At 37.3% G+C, this 23,188-nt stretch overlaps 1 protein-coding gene and 1 long non-coding RNA gene across 3 annotated transcripts in view; one reads left to right on the forward strand and one right to left on the reverse strand.

The window, feature by feature from the left end:
* Positions 1 to 5,717, forward strand: part of LOC141743970 (uncharacterized) — a 39,606-nt gene extending 33,889 nt beyond the window's left edge. The window contains exon 4 of the long non-coding RNA XR_012587291.1: positions 3,853 to 5,717. This is a non-coding gene — a long non-coding RNA (uncharacterized LOC141743970). The remainder of the gene's footprint in view (positions 1 to 3,852) is intronic.
* Positions 1 to 23,188, reverse strand: part of INTU (inturned planar cell polarity protein) — a 48,014-nt gene that overhangs the window by 20,559 nt on the left and 4,267 nt on the right. For both annotated transcript variants that reach the window (XM_074589083.1, XM_074589082.1), the window contains exons 2-4: positions 21,891 to 22,477; positions 10,818 to 10,903; positions 4,464 to 4,667 (exon numbers count right to left, since the gene is read on the reverse strand). In XM_074589083.1, coding sequence (XP_074445184.1) covers positions 4,464 to 4,667; positions 10,818 to 10,903; positions 21,891 to 22,477 — 877 coding nt within the window. The remainder of the gene's footprint in view (positions 1 to 4,463; positions 4,668 to 10,817; positions 10,904 to 21,890; positions 22,478 to 23,188) is intronic.

The raw sequence follows: 23,188 nt of genomic DNA on the forward strand, positions 1-23,188 counted from the left end.
TTTTCCTGGCATCAGTTTGTTTTTTTTTTTTTAAATATGAAAGCTTTTATGATATACTTCCACGTGGTATCAAAACAAGCAGTTGCCTGCAAAGGCATATTGGAAAGTTCTAAAATGCACCTGAACGTTTCTGACAGTTTTAACTTTCCTATTTTATAGAAAAGGAGGACTTATTTACAATCATTATTATATGGAGAAATATAAAATGAGAAACAGTATGCCCACTGCATTTTACAGCTTCCAGTACACTGTTAACAAATCTGATTCCAAGAGATAGCTATTCTTTGTATGGTTCTTTCAATATTTAAATTGTGATTTAAGTCATCAAACGTAGTTCTTTAAAACCAACAAGAAGAATATGGAAACTCCAGTCCCTCTGTATAACCCTACCTAATTGGTTTACATGTATAGCACAAAACAGAACTGATAGACTCAAATATAACAAGTATATTCCAATAACTTGTACACCATTAACAATTTTATCACCAAACCTCTGACCATCTGTGTCAGCATACTCTTAAAGAAGTCATCTTGAAACTCAAGATCAGTAGAGGTAAGTATTTGTGACAATTATTTTTCTAACCAGTTCTTTAAAATGAACTTTTTACGTAAGCAATTTAAAAAAAAAAAATTTATTATAGCCATAACAATATAGTAATAAGCAAACCTATGATTCCCCACATTTATTGCTTTCTGCCAAATCATGATGGGCCAGAAATAATGCGCGTAATATTAAGCATATCCAATGTAAAGAGCGTACTAAATTATCTTTCTACACAAACAAAAGAAACACAGACATGATTAACTTCCCTATTTGTGTCGCTAAGCACATCCAGCCAGTGCCAATACCCATTAGAAAATTTTCCTTCCATCAAGATTAAAAGAATGTAAAGTTTCATTACAGAAGGACCTGGCAAACTTTTCATTCTTATCCAATTTAATTAGCTCTATTTTCAAATACTCATTAGTGACAAGGATTTTTTCCTCCTTGAATCAATCTCTCAGCTGGAAAAAACCTGCCATTTTCTAATTACTGCACTACAAAGGGTAGAAAGAGCCTTTTTTTCCCCTCCTCACTGTGAACCAGGGCCTTTACACAAAATTCATTTGAGAATTATCTGTACCCTTTCCCAGGGAAAGAAAAGACAACTGTAACAAAAGGTCATAGCTGCATTTTCTGTATATATTAATGAGTTAGCAAGGTTCGACACATACTGCCATACAAGATCAGCTGTCTTCAAAGCAAGGTGAAAGTTCATAGGCCAATGACAATGGAATTAATAAATGAGAAGTAGCTCAGTTCTTAAAAAGTGTAAACCCTCCCTCAACCCAAAACCCCCAAACTTGGGCAGAGTATCTAAACTAATGGCTTATCAAACAGCTTCCCTTTTTTATTTTTATTTTACTAATTTCTCAGACTGAGCCTAAATAACATTTAAAATAAATAAAAATTAGTGCTCTTGACAACATAAGAAAGGGCTAAAAGAAATTTTGTCAAAACGGAGCCGACCAGCTAAAAACCTCCTGTAATCTTCAAACACAGTGCACTGACAATAGATGCTTTAAGTTGCATCTTACGTAAGATTAACAAAGAAACAATATATGCAAAGATGAACTATGAATACTTAAAGACTGATTCGGAAATTATAAAGAGAGAGAAATGCTCCAGGAAGCACAAGTCAGTGTCTGTATGAACCAAGCTACTCACCAGCTGCTGAGTGACACCTACTCTGCAGGTATGCTAAACACAACGCTCCCAGTAACGCTATCGTGGAGGAGGAATAGGAACGTGACTCCTTTTGAAACATGGTATCACCAAAAGGAGTTCAGTCACATCAAGATGTTAGAGTGTAAGCTGGTACAAATAAGTACAAATAAATACTAAACCATAAAAAAGACATGATCAACCTCACTCACTGAAACCATAATCATACGGGACACTCCCCACATGCATGCACACATGCTGCATTGTTTCTAATACTACTTTCCTTTTTAATTGAGTAGATAGAGCATACAAGTCTTAGAGCTCATTAATACTATTTTTGGGTGCCAAAAGCTCACAAATGGAAGAATTAGTTACTAGTTCTAGTTGCCATAGTTTACATGGATGTGAGCTGTGTACCACGCCTCCTTTGGCTATGGGTAAAGCAGCCAAGGAAAAGGTCATTATATTTTTATTGTGCAATATGGCATAGGTGTATAGTAACGGCAGTGCTAATTAGAAGTGCTAGTGGGAACTACATCTGGAACAGTACATCTACAGGATAAACGTCACTTACTGTTCACCAAATTAAATTAAAGACAAACGCCTTGAAGGCTACATTCTTTTGTTTGGGAATGTTGTAAAGATCTCAATTACACCAGCAAAGCATGTCTCAACATTAGAGACTATCTGGGGCCGCACAGCTGCCAAGACTTCTAGGAAACAATTCTTCCATGGTCTGAAGGGTGAACAAGTGCATTACAATCCCTCTTTTACCTCTGCTCAACATTCAGGGTTAATCCTGTTTCTTGGGAGAATGTAAAGAAATAATGGGGCAAGAAAGCAGTACTCCATTTACTCTGAAGTGCAGGAATTGCAATTAGGCATTTGCATATCTATTCACTACCAACGGAGGAGCCAGAGGCCCTGAAATAAGTTTTCATTTTAGTATTTCATAAAAATGTATGTAAGTGACCAAGAAAACGCCGGTCTTTAAGCCTACTGCAAGTGTCTGTAGCTGCTCTATCCACATAACAGAGCAGTCTTGGACTACAAACATAGAACTGAAGGAAAAAAAGTTATTTGCAATATGTAAGTGAACTTTGATAAAGCATCTTAAGTTTATTTAATTCACAGTTAAATGAGCTCTTTTCTTTTTTTATTACTGGGAAATACCAAAGCAGAAAAACACTGCAGCATCATGTGTTTTAATCGAAGTAGTCTCTAGGTGGGAAAAAGAACACAGAATGACCTTGCCTAGTTGCAATACCATTAAAAAAATTTAAAAATTATAAGAGACACTTATATAAACTGAATTTCTTCTGAAGGTATCTCCCGTGAAAAAAATGTAGTCTCTTAAACCAGATTGGAAAGAACTGCAAACCAAATCTTACAGTGTAAGTATCTTGTTGTAATACACAATGAAGCGTACATTACCCTAAAAATATTATGTTAGAAGAGCATGATTTATATTGCAAAGTCAAGTACTCCAGAATTATGAAGTACTGGATTTATGGTTGCCTAATAAGGCTTAATTATACACTATCATCTTTCCATTTTGTCCTCTGCACAAGACAAGCATCTTTCAGAAAAAATGAAATAGTCAAAGACAACGTCATGCTGCATATGTACAAAAGGGCGAAATTAAAGTTATTTCCTAGCTTTCAAGAAATCGACTCTGCAAACTCCACACTTTTTACATGGCATTATGACATCATGTAAGTTTCTGGGGTTCTCCTTCCCAGCCCTATCTCTAGAAAATAAAATTAAACTCCATTATGTGTAGTTGTAGCACTTTTTCTCTATTACACATCACCACAGAGCGATACAGACTTCTATCGGTTGAAAAATAGTATCAAAGAAATAAAGACGTCTCAGAGAAGGGATGGAGCACTGACTGGATCTAAGGATTAATTCCAGGGGAGAGAAAGCAAAATGTCCTCATTCTGCTTCCCACTCCATCACTGTCCCCCATCCCAGTCCCTGGGGACTGGCAAAACTTGTGCTTCACTTGATATCTCCACATGACAGAAAATACAGATCATTGGGGCACTACACTAAATATAAGGAGAATTTACAGAAGGGGAGAAGAGTCTTTTTCCAAATGTCTGTTCCTAAAAAGTCCACTTTGTCCATTTGTCATTTTTTAGATCAGACAAGAGGCCAAACTCAGCCCTCCGAAGTATTCTGCGGCTTCCCTGCGTTCTGAGTGAAGCATTTGTAGCCATGGCTACACCACGAACAACATCTCCACAAACTTACAACGGGCTATGCGTACACTGGCAAAATTTTTCTGAGGAACACAAAACTGAAAAAGATGTGAAAGGAAGCTTTACGGGACAAAGGAGAGGTACTTCTGCGTGTGGACTGACAACAGCTCCTGCTCGGGAAAATTATTTTGACTTGGGAGATCTCATAGTTCAAGTTTGAGGGGTGCACTGAAAACATCACAGTGAGCATTGGAGAGACAGTAACCAACTGCTGAATTTCTCTCTGCTTTGTCCGTTAACGCCCCTAGCCTGCTCTTTACGTACAGACATTCAGCAGCGCTGAAGTGATTTCAAGTCCAATTACAGTTTGTCAGCAGTGACGCTAACTTTTTTTCCCTGGAATTTCAGGCCTTATTTCTGTCAAAATGGACATTTTACGGACCACTTAAAGTCATTAGCAAGGTTTTCTATTCTTTTTCTTACATCAAAAGGCATAGCAGTTGCTGTTGTCAGTTGTTACCTTTAATCTTCGGTTTTATTTAGCCACGTACCTCGTCCTTAGACGTTTCAGAGTCCAGTTTCGTTGCGAGGAACATAACGATATGAGGCACGTCTTGTACAGCCTGTTGAAGGTCTGTACTGTCTTCTCCCCACAAGAGCCGAACCAGATTGTTCATACTTGACTGCGCCTGTTTACACCTTTGCTGAGAAGTTCCTTCAGGCTCAAATATTGATGTTTCAAATGTAAGTTTAACCTAGTAAGATAATGAATTATTGTGAAAATGAGGCTGTACTTATAATATCGAATCAAACAGATGCAGTTTCAGCCCTTTAAGAGATTAAGTTTTCTTAGCTTTACTGACAAAGGCATAAGCATTCCAAAATTCCTGCTGTTTCAGAAAACCAATTATATATTCAGCATTACACAACCATCTATTATTAAGGACAAAGCCAGCTATTACATGCTCTGTGAACCATGTGAGTAAGCATGCGGTTTGGTGTGTTTTCATACTTAATTCTTACGGTTTTGAGACTGGAAAAATATACTTACTGCTCTGGGTTTGTTTGAACACAAAACCTATTACCATGCTTTGGAAACACACACAGTATTTGACTTCTTCCAGAATGTCAGCACTTTCATAAGTATATATCCTCGAGGCTCTTTCATGAGCATTTCTTTGCCATTTTGAGTGCACTGACAGGTACATTTGCACAGGAAAATCAATTTACAAGTCTGTTAATTTGTAACACTCAGCAGCAGTTCTTTCAATCTGCCACCATTTTCACTTTGTTAACTTTTTTTTTTTTAAACTGTAGAGTCAGCAAATAAGGGTTTTGTTGCTGTATTTAAAACTGTACACAACTAGAAAGAAGCATAAAAGTTGTTTACGTCACTTGCTGCACTGTCTTCAGAAGAAAAAAATTTAAAAGCACAAACAGAGCATTCTCTCAAAAAATAATTTGAAGTTTAGATGATCAAGCTTACTTTGTCAAAAAATTACATGACGCTTACTGTTCTTTATTTCCCAAATAAAGTAAAACCCAGGAATCTTAGCATAAATGCATGTTTCCGGGCTCAGAAGCAACACAAAATCCAAATTTGGTGTGGAAATATGTTTTACAATTTGCTTTATAGACCTCCTTTTTACAAGCACTGCCAGTGCAGTGATGAAAGAGTAATATTTTTTTTGTGAATGAACACTTCATCCTAAGTATGAAAGAAGGATACGTGAGAAATACCTAGCTCTTGTTTGAGCATAAAATTGTCATTTCTGAGGAGAATAAATTGATTTATTTTCTTGGTTGATACCTTAGTTTTCATCATTGTTCGAAGTGACTGAAAATACGTCTATTTGGACTAAGTAGGCACGTTCTCAGTTCCCTCTTTCACATGTTTTTACTCAAGATTGTTTGTCTGCCTTAAAGTATCCTTAACACGCCTGTTGACTGGGAAATTTTAAACATAATATATCAGACCAAATCCTGCTTCCCTTTAAAGTCAGTGACAGCTTAGCCTAATGATCGATGCAACAAAAAAGGTTTATATTTTCCCAGTTACAATAAATTTGAAAAGCCCAAGTAGAGATAATTTATACATTTAAATATTGATAATTTACATTATCATATTTGTGTATGTATATACACATAGTTAAAGAGAGGAGCGCCAGCAAGAAATAACGATGCTTTAGAACACCCACTGCCTGTCAAGCTAGATCATAAAGAAGTGCCATCAGCGGCTCTTCCAGCTACAACATTTATGTCACTAGCTACCCCCTTCCCATTCCACTCTACTCCCTCCCAACACTTCTCATTAATCTTTTCCTCTCCAATTTTGGCTGCTATCAGCTCTTTTTCACTTTTCTCTTCCCATTCTCTGGAACAGCATTGCGCTTAATCCTGCTCTCCTGGCATGCGCTACCGCTTTCTTTTCTGACAGTAATCATCCCTCGCTCTCTCTTCATCATTTCGGTTTTGGTTCATTACACTGCATATTAACGGGACTCGAGGAGCAGAAACATCCAGCTAAGAAGCAGTGGCTTTTTAAGACTCAGTAACTTAATCGTTCACAGTTTTATAGATGCATGTTTTCTTCTCTGGCATTCTGTGAGTCCATTCTCTTTCTTTGTCACACCATCTGCATGTATTTCAGAGGATTTTCCTCATACCCTGTTTAACTTGCAGATTTCCTCAAGGCTTAATAGTTATTTCTCTTAATTTCTACTACGTCTTGTCTGTGGACACTTATTCATGACACTGAGGCTACAGTCTCTACGCTAATGATGCACAGATGTAATTCTTGCTGCAGCCTTTAGTCTCTCAATTTAAAAATAACAAACAAATAAAAAACCCTAAAACAACTCAGTTTGTCTTGTCTTAGAGACACAACCATAGAGCCCTCCAAGCAAGGGCTCAAAACAAATTGGGCCAAACAACTTTAACTCTCCCTCCTCCTGTAGGTATCCATGCTGCCTCCCATGTCACTGTGGGCAATACCACACTGCTCAGATGGGAAGTCGCTGTATTTTGAGAAAGGACTCTCTGCACAATTTGACTACAAGTTCCTTTACAAGTCTTCTCAATTCTGTCTAACAGCTTGAAATGTGATATTTTTGGTTCCTCTCTACTTTTGTCCAGGTTCTAATCTATTCCCTGCCTTTAAAGAAAAATTAATGTGACTCTCTAGGCTGGAAAATGCTGTAATAAAAAATGACCAAGAGACTACATTTGTACATACCCTAAAAAACTATTATTTTTTTCGTGGAGGAGAAGCGAATCTTCATCCTGAGCAGTGCGCAGGACCTGATTCAATATGTGACTACTGAAGTCCCCTTTTGTAAATACTGCCTATGAAATCTTTCACAACTTTGATACCATTCCTCCTAAAGAAAATCAGTTCAATGCACAGCAGAAAACAGAAAAGGAAATTAAATAAAGGATGGTAAAAGCACAGAAAATATTAGTATTCCACTCTATAAAGCATGCACACATTCTCAATATTTAGAACAGTTCTCAAAAAGAATTTAATCAAACTGCAAGAAGGCACTGATGAAGGAGACAATACAGCAAGCTATGAGGTACACGGATGGGGATTTTTCTGCTTAGGAAAGATGTGACAGAAGGGGAACATGACAGAGCTCTCCAAAGTCATGCGACGATACGAAGAATAAGACATGAACAGTTAACTGCTCCTCATAAGACAGGAACCTAGGGGTATGAAACGCACCTAATTAGATAGCATTTGAAAACCAACAAAAATGAACATAAGACACAAATGAGTTATGTAAATCACCACTACCAGATGCTGTGGAGGTCAAAGGAATTTTATGAACTAGATTAAAAAAGAAGGTGGTACAAACCTGTAAGCGATCTAACAAGTCCCTAACTATTGACTGCTGGAAGCTGGAAAAGTATGATGGGAAGGTCGCTCTGCATTTAATTTGTTTCTTAATACTCTTAAACATTTGTCAGTGTAAGAAACAGAAAATGTATCTGTTACACGGTTAGTCTGTCCCAGAAAGGCATACTTTCTTCTCATCTGCAAAAAAGCTGTATGTCTTAGAATATGGATTTTATTATAGACAGAGCTGGTGGCATTGCCTGCCTTTTAAGATTGACTGCCATTTCCTGTTCTAAGTCTCTGTTTTCCACGTGCTTATGGTTTGCACAACTGTAACTCAAAAATTCACGCTGAAATTTCTGATTCTGAATGTCTGCTTCAGGCTGATATTTTTAGAAAGTTTCAGGTAAAATGGTTCTGCAACTTCCGAGTATCGGGATAAGGAAAAGTATGTACTTTTAACTTATCTTCCATTTCCTATTCTGTCTTCTCCATCTTGTGGTGATAGGAAACAGCAGCTGTTTTGATTACAGAAATGTGAAATTGTATAAACTGCAGAATATAGCTTTATTGTATGATCTCAAGCTTTCATTGAGAGCTATGCTTTGTCCTGTCACATTCAGTGACTGCTATAGAACTTCTAAACGGGGTATCCAATGCTGATGTAGCGTTTGGACTTGTATTGCTCAATAAAGACACTAATCTGGCCCTTACATGCCTAGAAGCAGTTTGCCTAAACGGAGGTAAGGAAAACAAAATTCTGGAAATATAATAATGAGAAATTTTATGCCACATGCTGCAACTGAGAGAATCTAGGTAATTAGGTTTTGAAATTACTTCCAGTAATTTTTAACACTGAACCCAGAAAAGCAGTGACTTTGCTTATGTAAATTACTTACAACTATGATAAAACGGCTTTAAACTGCATGATGCAGTTTAGATGAATGAGAATACGTTAACAATTTTGCTTGTTTAACAGCTGTCTTTATTACTAAATCTCAGAAACAACCACCCTCTGTTTCTTCAGCAGCATGAACACAGCAAAAACCCCAGAACTCTGTATTTAAATTCTCCACTGGGCTATTTCAGCGATCACTCTTCTGGCTTGACTCAAACTGCACAGTAAAAAAGGAATAATTGCACTTTAATAAAAGGTTTTAGAAAGCCAACATGACAAACAGTTATACATTTCAAGTAATCACTGTCTACATGACAGATTTACTGACAAAGTAAACTTTAATGTTGCATTAAAAGTAACTACTATATAAAGGGTTGCATTGCATTTTAGCAACAAGTGGTATGTATAATCTAGCAAGGGTGCAATTAAATAAACTATATAATCTCTTCTTTTTTAATCATTCTGTATTTAATAACAGTTACAGCAACTCCGTATTTGGTCAAAGACAGGCAAGACAAGGTTTTTCTACCATGGAGCCCTGCCAAAACCTGACCACAACTCTGGTAGCTTAGGCAAGCTTCATACTGTCAAGTATCTTGGAAAGGTTCCTAAACTGACATACTAGTGCTCAATCTTACTGCAGTTGCAGATGTAGCTCTACAGGCGCTTACACTACATAAGTTGCCAACAGAAGCATGTTTAACAAAACCTAAAATTTCCACTTCTTTTTATCTCTAGACAGTAAAACATTTCTATTATTATCACCTCGTATATTCTACCTGAAGAAAAACTACCAAGAGGTTACAGACACACTGTAAGAGACACTATAATTTTAACCTGCTCCATCTCATAAGTTGCAACTTTTACTTTGTGTTCTGGTCCACCAGTAAATGTATTTAAGCAGAATAACTCAAAATACTTAATTTTATGCTACTAACAGCCTAGGTAATGAACACTCTCCTGGTTTAATTCTGAAATATCTAATTCTTTATTAGTTATTTAATTCTTCATTATAGCTCCAAAATTATCATTCAGCTAGAAGAGAAGATACCTGCAGTAGATTTTGGGGGGAAGAGACATTGTTCATCAGGTCAGTTTTGGGGTTTTATTTTGTATCAATTTTTATTACTGACTTCTATCAATCATCATCACTATTCAGTTTTGAAAGATCTTCAAGGTATTTAAAAGCTCTTAAATACTCAAGAATATATTTTTCTATTTAAATGTGAAAGCAGTATCAATTTCTCCATTTGAATGGTTTAAAATATCTTTAATAGCACTACTTGTTAATTCAGGCTTCTTTTAATTCTCTTGTGGTTTGTCAGTCCTTTATATTGATGAGGAGATAACTATTTTATTTAAGTATTTCCATAGCAATTATTACCACTTTAAGAACAGTAACTGACAAAAAAAGCTACTACCATTCTGCGGTTGACATACTTATTTTTAGGCTGACATCAATACCTTGCTTCATACCTGCTATTGCCAAATTGCACATCTCCAGCCCTATTACCCACCAGGAACAAGGCACCACAACATTACATGCCTTGTCCTTCATTTGCTGAGATCAGAGCATTCAAACTAACAACTCTCAGAGCAACCATAGTTGCCATCTTTGCCCATAACTACAACTATCGATGGCTAATTTTGATGCCAGTGGTAACGTAATAATAAAGTTATTTTCTGAGCAGGAAAAGTAATGAAACTTGATTTTCCACATATGTATGTACTAGTTCTCATAGGGAAACATGAATACTCAGAATTCTGCAAGCATAGAATACCTTGATTCTCAAACTGGGCAAAAAAATCAGGTGTTATGGTTAGTCTAAACCTACAAGGATGCTGCTACCTCTTGCACTATGTTGCACGTGCTTTCTAACTCTTACTGATGACAAACAGAATGTGTAACAGCTGGATTGTGCCTAACGTCCCTTAACGGGACATTGGCTTGAGCCACTTACTTGCACCTGCCTATTTTCACAAAACTTACCAGATTTAAACTCTGAAATTTCTACTCTAAGTTTCACTGAAGTCAACCAATGTGTTCAAAAATTAGATGGGGAAGTTCTAAGAAAAAGATCACCTAAGTTTTATTTCCTGAGGAAAAAAGGCTAGAAACAATATTAATTTTTACAGAGGACATTGGGAATAAATGTTCAACTACTGTACCTGCATAGGACCTGGAATACAAGACAAAACCCTTTCTATGTTTTCAGAATTCACATCAACATCATTTACAGCAACTAGAGCATCTCCTGGAGATAAAACAGACAAAGGCATGAGAAAGTTAGATGGTATTACACCACAGCACAAAGCCAAACAGTGTTTTGTTTTAAAAACGAATAGGACATTCAAAACAATCATAAATGTCTTTTTGTTACATTTAAGTAGATGGTTTCTACATGCAGCATTTACTGTGTTTAGAAACATTAGTCTATTACCTCCACGTTCTTAATGCCTTACTACCACACTTGTATCATTTTACATAAACAACTGTTAAAGCTTCTCCCCTCCATCCAGGATTATATCGCTTTTGTTACTCAATCAGAAAACCCAACAACTTCACCAATCAAGTTATGCCCAAGAAGTATTTTTTTCCCTCTGAAAACACCTCTGTTCACTTGCCAGTCTTCTATACTGCTACGTCTATTGATAGAAACACTACTGTTTCCAAAAGCGCTGCAAAACTCACTCCTCCTGTAGCAGCTTACAAGTTCTAGGCCATCACTTAGACCAGAGGTTTCAAGCGTCGGCTGAACCTAACTATAGGAGAACCCACCACCCCCCTCTTTGAAGCAGTCCTGGCAGCTACCCAGCCACCTTAGTAACTCAGCTTAGTTCACTAAACTGGCAGAAAACCACTCACTCTTCTGGCAGGTGATTTATTTTTGTAATGTAGATGCATGCTTAAATGAGCACTAGAAGTGACAAAAGTGAGACAGGGAGTATGTAGACAGGATGTGATAGACGTCGGCCACCCTTATTTTGTGGTATCGAGCAGTGAGTTTGGCGTAGCATCTTGTGAAATGTCACTTCTTAAATTGTTATTTATTTTTAAATCACAGCTACCTCATTTCATTCCTACACTTCCTTTGTCTCTCAAGCCACAAGATTTAGTCCTTCCTCTTCTTTTCTGTGCCTTGCCCACTGTTGTGGCTTCTTATTCTGCCCTCTTCATGCTTTTATCCACCAGTTCTTCCCACCTAACAACATCTCGTGTTTTCTAAATCTGACTCTCTCCTCATTACTGGAAACGGGGAGAAAAACCCCAAAATCCCAAAGAAAAAGTCTTAAACTGCAAATGGAAAGGGTTTGAAAAAGTAATGGCACTAGTTACAAAAGCAAATAGAACCGAATTAGAGCTTACAAACTTAAAATCCCCATTCAAGTTTAAAGTAGAAAAATCAAACTGGGGGTTCTATCTGAAGTGAGGGAAAATATTCTAGAGAAGTATCCCAGTAATAATTAGTCAATAATCTCTGCCTCATCCCCCTCAAAAAGATGCACGCTTAAGCATGGAGTAAGAACAATGAGAGAAAAACACCTGTGAAATAGAAAACATAAAACTAAAATAACATCAAAAGAAAAAACTATTTAGACCTGTCAAAACAAATAGAAATTGAAAAGTAAAAACAGAAGGTTTTTTGGCCATTCATCTACTTTCAAAAAAAAAAAAAGCATCAGTAAGAAAAGGATACATATCAAAGATACTTCAGGTATGGTAGTGGGAGACTAACTCAACCAAAAGATTTGATTACTTGATCATCAGTCCAACATTTAAGGTGTGATTTTAGGTTGAACCGAAGTCAGTAAAACGCTCACTAAATGGATAGTCCTTCATGGTTTCTCTAACGTCAACAACCAAAGTTGGAAACACTTTTCAGTATAAAAGAAACTATATCACAGAGGAAGAAACCAATCAATATAACTGGAATAACAGAAATATAATGGTGTAAATAGTATATTCATTCTCAAGAAGGCAGCCAAGTAACACAAAACGCATTAAGACAAACACAACACCCAGGTGTGTTAGGAAAGGCATGTCCTTTGAATGTAGGTGAGTATTAATAGGACTTGACAGGATCCCTTACAACTCCATATACCCGAGCTCAAGAAAAACTAAATCAAATGAGATCAGATGCATAAAAGTAATACTGCAGTGACCGTGGGAAATGGAGAACCCATTTATGTTGGTTAAAGATGAGGTGAGTAAAGGCTAGGTGTGAAAGCAACTAGAGTAGAAATCATTACTAAATTACCATTACTAAATTTCAGCCAAAGCCGTAAGAGAAGGCACAAGCCATGTTACATGTTAGGAGTTCTCTTAATGGACTGCTGGATAGAGAAGCCCCCTCCGTTTTCTTCCCTCTCCTGCCCCAGGTGAGGACAGGCTCATCACCTGCCCTGTTTGTGCTCCAGGCTGGCCAGTCTGCACAACGGCAGTTCAGAATCAGACACCGCAAACATTGACTTGTCCAAAAAGCTGTTAGAGAGGCAGGAGAGGGAATGGTATTATAAGAGCAGTATGAGGTATCCCCATGTGCGGGGAAAGGCACGAGGGGAGGGGTTCTGGGACAGGCATAGCAAAGGATGTGGATATAATGTAAATCCAAAGACAGTGGGACAGTTCATTATTTCCTCTGTTCAGTTTTTTATTATTATTTGTATCTACATTTATCTCTCCTCACACTTAACGTGAGCCTTATTGAATATGGTGAAACAAACCAGCATGTCCCTCACAACTACTGTCGCTCCACTTGCAACGTTCAGGGATTGCAATCTGAATTCAAGAACACCCTGAGCAGGCCAGAAGCTTCAGTCGTGACAACCATCTTTTTCTACTGCGCCAGGACATGTGACAAGCCAGAGGCAGCCTTACAGCAGGGTTCAACTACACCTGCAAAAGAGAAAACCTCAGCCAGCGAGTAGCCCCAGTGCTCATCGCTCTTGCAGGCAGTGTAAAGAGATTAGAAAAAGGATATGGATTCACAGCAAATGTGCATGTTAGTATAACTATATTTTTTTAAGCCTTGACTTGGCAAGAAAAACGTGCTCAACTGCAGAAATACAGCACTGAACAACTGTAAGGATCAGTGCATATTTCAAGGTTTCTAGGGAGAAGACTTGCTCAGCTCAAACTAACGTAGTGATGATAATGACATGCATACTGAGGAAAAGCAGAATCTGTCTCTAAGGTCTCTCCGTTTCCTGAGAATCTAGTAAAGTCAACAGAATCTGAAAGTTTAGAAGAATTCTGATATTTTATCGTTATTTCTGTCTTCTGTCTTGTTGTTAAACACCATCAAATACAACTGGAATTCTCCCCAGGTACTAGGTTGATTTTGCTCAAAATCAGTGCAAAACATAATTAAGGCCAATGGGAGAAAGAACATTCCTCTTAACTAACCATCAGTAAGGAAATACAGAATCCCCCCAAAATGCAAGCAATATTCCTCTTTAATATACTAGACAACAACTAACTGCTCACTGTTATCATACATTAAAGCAAAATTTATTCCTACTCTTTCTTACAGCAAAACCAAGAATTGTTTTTTTTCTATTTCAAGTAATAGTACCTCTCTCCCTAACCTCTCTGTTTCTTGATGTGCAGCACAGTAAACATTTAGCCTATCAAATCTATCTTCAACACAACAATAATTCAAAGACAGGAAAGCTGAAAGTTAAACAGCATTTAAAAGCAACTCAGTAAATCCATGCCAGATCCCCGGGACTTAAAAATTAGTAATCAAAAGCAGAGCATTCAGGCTATTCTAATGTAACAAGAAATTATAAACAGAATTACTACGCTCTTTGTTGAAGAGCGCTGTAGTACCATGTATTAAAGATCATCATCCATAAATACAAGAGAAAGCATAAATTGCTCTTGTACTAATCTGGAACACTGTTTAAACAAAAGTTGTTTGTGTTCTGTTTGTCTTGTTCTTGTTTTACTAGAGACATTACAAATTCTGCTGTAAAGACAACAGTAGAGTCTCTAATCCACAGAGACGTTTAAACCAGCTGCACACATTTTGTGGAGACATGTGCACCTTAGCACTTAAGGGAATATTTTTGAACCACGTCTCCCAGGGTGGAATATACAAGAAACTTTGAAAGGAGAAGATCCATCAGTGTTTACTTGTTGTATACTCAAAGTGTTTTATTTATTCAACACCAAAGGTACATATGTAAAACTTTCATTGCATCAGTAAATATTTATACCATTCAACTGGTAAAAATGTAACCATGTACCATAAACAGTACAGCTTTCCAGAAGACACAGCTAAAGCAGTCCTGTAAGACTGCCTTCATTTTCCCAGAAAATGCTCTATCACTACTGAAGAACTGCAATTGATGTACAACTGAGAAAATCCACATTGATCAGTGTGGACTGATCCAGAATTGGGGGTGTGTGATGGGGTGCTTGCGTTTTTTCCTTCTTTTCTTTTTGTCAAACACAACAGCGTTCAAAGAATAGAGACTATGAAGTAACAGAATGAAAGACATCGCTGGCACAATAGGAAGTATGTAAAATTATGAACACAGAATATCTTAAAGCAGAACACAACCACAGGACCTACCCAGTGTGATAATTAATGCCAGCGAAAAGAGTTTATATATGCAAGTGTTCCTTTATTAGAGTTTCACATCTACACGTTCTTTGAGAATTATTTCCTCTCCTGTAGCAGTGTGAAAAACTTACAGACAGTGAGACTGACTTAGGACTTCAGACATTAAGTCCATCAAAAAAATAACACAAATGTATAAAGTTTAATCTAATTTCACTTACTTAATGCTTAATCAATTTAGGTCAAATGAAATAAATGGGTAAATGGTGTTTGCAATTGCTTAAGTTGATCTAACTTGATGGTTTGCAGAGTTACGTCAAATTTTTCCCAACTAAAACATTGCTGAATTTCAGATGCAGAGACACTTTTCAATAGCAGAGAGATAGAAGCTGTATGGATGGTACTACAAATACATTTTTTCAGTCATTCTTATGCTCTGTGAAGTGGGTGAAAAACCCCCTCCAACTGACTTCTCTTAGGTACAGAGATCAGAGTGAACTCTTTCCTTTTTGCTGAAGTAAATGTATATACTTATATAAACAAGAAGCAGACATTGCATGAAATGTTGTTTTCAAACCTGGCATAAAATAATGTAAAATTTTGCTTTTTTTTCTTTTAGCTTTTTCAACTATATGGTTGTACACAAAAATATTACTGTATAATACCACAGAGAATAGCACTTGACCTGCTCTTACTGGCTTGCATTTCTAACAGCAAGATCACTACTGTCTGTCACAAAAGTCGTCAGCCCATATGTTAAAAGATAAGGACATAAGAACAAAGTCTCACTCAGTTCCGTTTTTAGAGACGCAGTGAGCAGCTGCAATAGAGGAAATACATTTTCTTCAGGCACCTCCAGGATATCAGACCTCGAGTCAGTAAATTTATCTTTAGAAAAATACGTGTCCTCTTTAAGGAATAAATTAAGCTTTTTTTTTTTTTAATCCCATAATAATGAATAATCAACCTTTTGAGTTCTATCACTTATAAAAAGATTCTCAGTCCGCAAAACTATAAGATGTCCATATACATTCTCCACACAATGCCAAGCAGAACTGAATTTTACTAGAGTGATGGAACAGAGAGAGAAGAGAGGCAGAAATTCTTTCCTGTTTTCTTTGTTCTATCTTTCCATCTTCTCATTAGAAAAAAAACTTCTCGCATAAAGTCAGTATTAGTTAAGAACAGTGTATATTGATCTCAAACACCTAGTTTGCACGCAGCTGATGAAATTATTCCTGCATTTTTAAAGACAAAGTTTAGAAAGGTCTTTAGAACTGCTGGCATCCCTAAAATGTTTATTTCAGAACTGTCTTTCACTTTGCCACATGAGGCACCAGTCTATTACTTTTGTTAAATACCCATTTCCTAGAGATAAACCTGCAAGTGCCATTTCTAAAAGTGGATCTTTGCATGTAGCCAGGGGACGCTGATGGGTAAGTGAATACCACTTCCATACTGTAATAGGAAATGAACATTTTTGGTTGAATTAAAATCAGAACCATGTTGTTCACATGAGAGAGGACTGAGGACACTTTTTTTCATCAAATCCTGATATTTAGTTGCCTCTGTTCTTAGTAATGACTTGGTGGAAGTACTTATAAATGTTCACATACTCCTTTCCAAATAAGGCAAAGCGTGGAACACATTCTACTGAAGAAAGCCAGATCAATTACTTGCTTTATATGTTAGCAGGCTGCTTTTACCCAAACCAACACTGTTATGCTTCAAGAGGAGATTAAAAGAACATAAACGACATCCCAAACTCCACAGTGAGAACATTGCAAAGCTTACGCAAGCTCTGTATTTCAATCTTGCGTGCCCAACATCTCTACTTTGGCGAGGCTTTTCGAGAAGTACACCATATATGGTAATTCCTCATGAAAATCTCAAACTCTTACAGTATTTTGGTCCTTTCAAGGACATTTTTCTGACAGGACTCTTAGTTACATGGTCTGCAAATGACAAAACTAGCACTTACTTTGACTGTTGGAAGATGACTGCAAGTTGCTTATTTTTATGGAAATGGATCACTGTTTTAAACAACTAGTCTATGGTACAGAAATTTAACATATAGTTGGCTTTATAGCAATGATGGCCTGTTTTAGCAGAACTTCATAAGTCCAACAGCAATATCTGCGTTTTTACTATTAAAATGAGCAAAGATCAGTACGTAAACATTTATTTGGAAAAAACAAACAAATAACCCTCCCCCATAACATCAACAGAATTATTGTATTAGAAACTCATAGAAAGCCATTTGTCAGTAAATGGGTTTGGGATCTGGACCTTGTAACAGAAGCTTCCAACAGCAGCCTGCACCTTTTGCATACTTGTTCAGATCTGGATTATTATGGCCCATCTTTCATATCATCCAAGATGAATCCCTGTCCCTAGGTAGTTTTCACACATTTTTTTTTTTTAAATTGTGCCTACTGATCAGGTGAGAGAATTCACACAAACCCTTCAGATATTCAGTGATGAGTGCAGTAAGAACAAAAGATAATTACAAAGAGGGTAACAATAGTACTAGTTTCTAGTGAAAAGAGCTTTCCTGTGTTTTCAGTCCCATTGGAATTACTTTTCCATTTGTACTGTAGTAAAAATTATGATCATAAGCATTTATAAGAGATATCCCCTGCTGTGAATTGGATAGGTTTCAATTTGAGGAGGGGGAAAAAAAGTAAACACCAAATTATAATGGCATTTCCTATCACAACCCTTATTTGCCTGGATCAAAAAGCAAATATTTAGTGGAGCTTTTTATCTTTGAAGATACACTCAAAGATAAGGCTAGTAAGTTCTACACAGCAGACCAAGCTTTGCATATTGTTCTTAATAATAAACTCAGTCAAGAAAAAAATTTTGCCAAAGATACAAAAGACACTTAAAAAACATGAGATAAAAGCAACTGTATTTCATCTTAACCAAAATGAAAGTGACAGCAAGAATTTAAAAATCAATGAGGGCTTTTTTGTTTTGGAAATTTAAGATGGATGCTGACTGCTAAATATAAAAAAAAAAGATAAATGAACTGATAAACAACACATGTAGAGAATGGCATCTTTCTACAGAGTTACAAAGCAGCAGGGTTTTTTTAGCTCGCAAAACTGTTGTATTTACTTTCATATGGTCAGCGCCTGCATTCTACTTGGTTAATAAAGTACAGCAAGAAGACTTACGACTTCCATATGCAATCTTAAAAAAAATTAAAGTGTAGTGCACAAATAATAAACAGATGTTTTAACTGTTCAAAGCTATAAGGGATACACATTTCAGAATAAATTGAAGAAGCCACCTGAGGAAAGTGATTGTTTAGGGCGGGAAAAGCAGATATTTCTACTAAAAATGTTAAATCAATAACCACTTTGTAACTTTGTTCAGAGTGAAAAAAAATCAAGATAGTTTAGTCTCCCTTGTGATTCAACCTTAGTAGCCATTTAAGTGGCAACCATACTTATCACTGACAAATTAACTAATTTGCCAATGAAAATACAAAGTAATCAGTAACTTGGTTATTATTTAACATATTACAAACCCAAGTCTTGGGAAAAATAATCTAGACAGGTCAAATTTTAAATAAGATGGGAGTGAGAACTCTCAGCTGGGCATAACCAGCAGGAATTTGGTAGTGTGGTGCTGCAGGAGTGACTCGTGTGGCAGGAGGTCATGAGCCACCTTGTGCTGCTCATAGCCAGTTCTGAAGCTGCTGTAAGCAGCTCACCACATAGCAAAACATTGCCTAGCCAGGGGAGCCATGGCACCTCTGCCCAAACGTATTTAAGGAAGAGCAGCAGTCACTAGGAGGAGGGTTGTAGCCGACAGAGGGGACCCATCCTTGAAGGGCTGTGGCCTGCAGAGTCATCACAGTGCAGCTGAAGGAAACAAGAAGCCAGGAGCAGCAGAAGGAAAACATCCCACACACAATCCCACCCTCCTGTGCCACCTCACCAAAGGGATTGGGACACACGATGTTAACGTGCAGTGAAAACAAGGGTAGCTGAGACTAGGAAGGAGGAGAGGAGAGGTCTTTGATCAAAGCTGAGCCTGGAAAAGGCAAGGAAAAAGGCATTTTCTTGTTTAGAGCCTTGTTTTGATCTTCTCACTACCCGAAACAGTAATACAAAGTTTTATGTTAATTGGCAAAAAATTAAATTCAGTAATAACTCCCTGAGTCAAGACTGTTAGCCTGCAACACGTGTTGCAAATTGATCATCAGGAAGAACATAGCATGTAGTTTTAAAGCATGTATTTTAAAAGGAAAATATACTTAGTGTTTGCTTCACAAAAGACTACTACAAAAAATGGTCTATTAAAATATTAGAAAGCAAACCAAGAACAGGTTCATATCTATGCACATGCAGGTCAATGAAGATGAACAAAGTTCTAACCAAACCAGCCAGCAGGCACCATGCTATCCTGATCAGGTATTCCTCATTTGTGATGGCTCAAGAAGCTTCTAACTTCTGTGCAACTACTGTAATTTTAGACTGACCACAGAAATATTCTTTACTGATTGTTTCCACAATTCACAACAGGATTCCTAAAACTTACTTTTAACAACAAAAAGCAAAGTTCTACTGCATTCTTCTCGAACTTTCTGTGAAACTTCAGATCCTGTGAGGACCTGAAGAGGCTGTCTGCTGAAACACAGTTGCTTCCAAATCAGGCTTTGGATGTATACCATGGCTATCCCATCTTCTGATGTGCAATGCAGATGCAGTAAACCAGAGAGTTTTGACCATAACAAACATTTTTTTACTGTATATTCTTTATGCAGACAGCACTGAAACCTGAGCATCTAATTTATGCAAAGCATCCCTATTTCTAGACACCACATAAAAATTCCAGAGTACTCAGTGTTCACTATAGATATATAATTTCAAAGTATTTTTATATGAAAATTATACATGTTATACTGCTGGCACAGAATACAGCTCATTTTCCCAGTTAAGAGCTGAATAACTACAGTATGCTTGAAAGTATTTGTTTCCAATGTGCAAAAACAAGGCAATATTGGTTGATGATAGCCTAGGACATATTAAACTGCTAGACTCTTTAGATTAATTTAAATGTTCTTCTATTTAAAACAAAACAAAAACCCCTACAGTTTTTGTCCTCACTAGCTCTGGGAAGCATTAAGTGCTGCAGATGAAGTACCATCTCCGTTTAGAAGGTTAGCTTTATCTCCTGGATCTAGTATTTGCCTGCGCTGTTCTGACTTCACACCTGCTCTTACAAACATGCAGTTACATGTACGTATTTGGGACACAAACACAAATTTGTGTCCCAAAATTAAGTTACAGGTTATAAATACCCACTCTTACACTAATTAGATTAAATACCATTAAGCAGATCAAGCTGAAACTCACTCCCTCCTCCCCCTCATTCTGCGTCCCCCACTTCTTGACTAATCAGTTCTTTCTGGTAAAATCTGAAAGTTTTCCAATTCTCCCTCTGGAGTATTCTTTAGCATCCCTACCAAAAACACGTGCTAGAAGAATCAGCTAGTCAAAGCACGATTTGCCTTTTTACACACACAACATCGGAATTTCAAAAGCACTCATGCTGACTTTGTGGGATTTGTGCTACTCTAGTATTAAGATTTTCACGATCGTCTAACCAACATCACATCTTTGCTCTCTCCATCCAAGGGACCAACTTGAAGGGTAATTAAACAACTTTCCACCCGTTACAGATGTAGGCTAGAGCTGTCTCACATTAACTGTCACTGAGCTTTGGGTCTTGTGAGTGCTGAGTCCTTGTTATGGACTTTTGATGCTGGAAGTGGGAGTGTTTCTGCTCCTTCACTTCTGGCCACAGAAGTTCATTCCCCTCCGTTCTTCCCGCTCCGGTGCTTGTCAGCCCTTCTGTGACCCAAGTTTAACTTACTACACCAGCAAAAACTAGACTGGCAATTTTTCTTCTGGGTTAGTTTTCTGCCAGGTTATTTAGTTGCATCAGCTCATGGAAGTGTCTGACAAGAGCCAAACCAACACAAAGGAGAGCTGCTATTCTGGCTCGCTGCCTCCTCAAACTGCAGCCCCACTATGTATTTTGGAGGCCGCCTGATCACAACTGCTGAAGAAGCAGCTGTTCTACTTGCTAAGCAGAAGAATATCCAAACAAGGCTGTGCAGAAAGTTTGTAACATATGAATATATCTTACTCCGTATTTTTTCCTCATTTTTATGGTACAAAATCCATTTAAAGCATATACAGTAAAGCTCTTTATCTAAGGGGGGATGGTGTGGAAAAGAATAAAAATAAAATACAATATTTGGCTGACTATAGCTTTTCCCCAGTCCCACTTATCTACTGAGCAAATACCACATTAAATTAAAGGTGGTGGTGGTGGGGTATTTGTTGCTCCAAGTTCAAGCTGCTCACTCCCTGTACACTTAAAGGATAGTCATCTCCTTACTATATTAACACCTCCAACTTTATTTCGCATGTTCTTAAAACCACTAATATAGTAAAACTGAATAGGTAACGAAGCACGAGATGCGATTACATTTATTTAAAATAATCCCTCAAGAACTGACAAAATAGTTGTTGTAATTGCTTATGTCTCAGGAGTATTCAAGTCAGCTGCCTCAAAAAAGAAAAAAATATTTAAAAATCATAATTTTAAAGGAAGAGTGCAGAACTTAACTATTCATTCAATTACTTACCGATCAAGATTTGACCCGTCTTCATTGCTGAACTACCTGGCACCAAGCCATGTACTACAAGCCTCTCTTCACCAATTCCTCTGATGACTTTATCCTTCCTGCCTTTTTTTTCTGCTCTTCTGCTGCTCCATGAAGACTGATGGACAATCCCTACTAAGGTCTCCAGTAGCCTGTGCTGTTCATCTTCTCCAGCACTGTACAGTTTTCTGGGATTTACATAAACATATACATCTTTGTATTTTTGCTGAACAGTGACACCCATTTTCTGAGCAGACTGGTGTTTCAATATGGAAGTAGGACCAGCGGCGTGCACATTACAGCTTCCACTGCCTTTCTTACCAGAATGCTTTGGTAAAAGATTCTTCTTTTTTAATATTTTGGTCAATTTCTTCAGTTCATACTTTTTTTCTTTTCGTGTTCCCTCTTGAATAACTTCAGCTTCATTTTCACGAAACCTAACATGATTCACTGCCGGCATTTCTGGACAGCTGTTCTGAAGCAGAGTTTCTTCTTCGCTTTCACTCAATTCTAAATAAAATAATTCCCCATTTTTCTGCACACCATCCAACCACTCAGGCTCAAGGTCACTGGGAAAGAAAGAAGAATGATCAGTGACAGCTCTGATAAGAAAGACTGCTATGCAAGCGATTACTTCAAGTAGGGAAGGGATAAGGAGGGTGCAAGAAAAAAAAGGAAAAAAATAAAGTTGCCTCCTGAATATTGAAAGCTCAACTGCTTTAAATTTGCCATGAGGGTAAGAGCTCTTCTCAGACAAGTGATGGATATGGCAAGGAAAGGCATCCCTCCCAGATGTTAAAAGAGTTTCTTCGAATGCCTTACAAGAAAACAACCATTGCAAAAAGCAGTATTCCCTTTTCTGAAAGCAAACCAAAAAAACCACCCCCAAATGATTTATTTCATATACAAGTTTTAAGTAGTAATTACATTCAAGGGCACGAGGGGGCTTTCTCTTAGGAAAAAAACCAAACAACCCTATTTGTTCTCTCATTTTTTCCCTTATGCAATTATAAGGAGGATCGTACTGCAAGCCCTTTGGAAAGATAAGAATAACATTTTAAAATCACCTCAATACACAAAAAATCTTAAGACAAAACCTAGGTAACACTTTTTAAGACAAATTCAAAATAGCATATTCAAGCTCCCATGCAAAAACACACAACAAAAATGTAAAAAGGTAGAACTAGAAAAAGTTCTAGCAGCTGGAGTGGATCACTTCAAGTTACTAGCAACAAGCTGCTGCAAAAAAAAGGCAAGGCGACTACAGGATGTATCAACAG

Source organism: Larus michahellis, chromosome 5, assembly GCF_964199755.1.
Source record: "Larus michahellis chromosome 5, bLarMic1.1, whole genome shotgun sequence".
Classification (NCBI taxonomy): Eukaryota; Metazoa; Chordata; class Aves; order Charadriiformes; family Laridae; genus Larus; species Larus michahellis.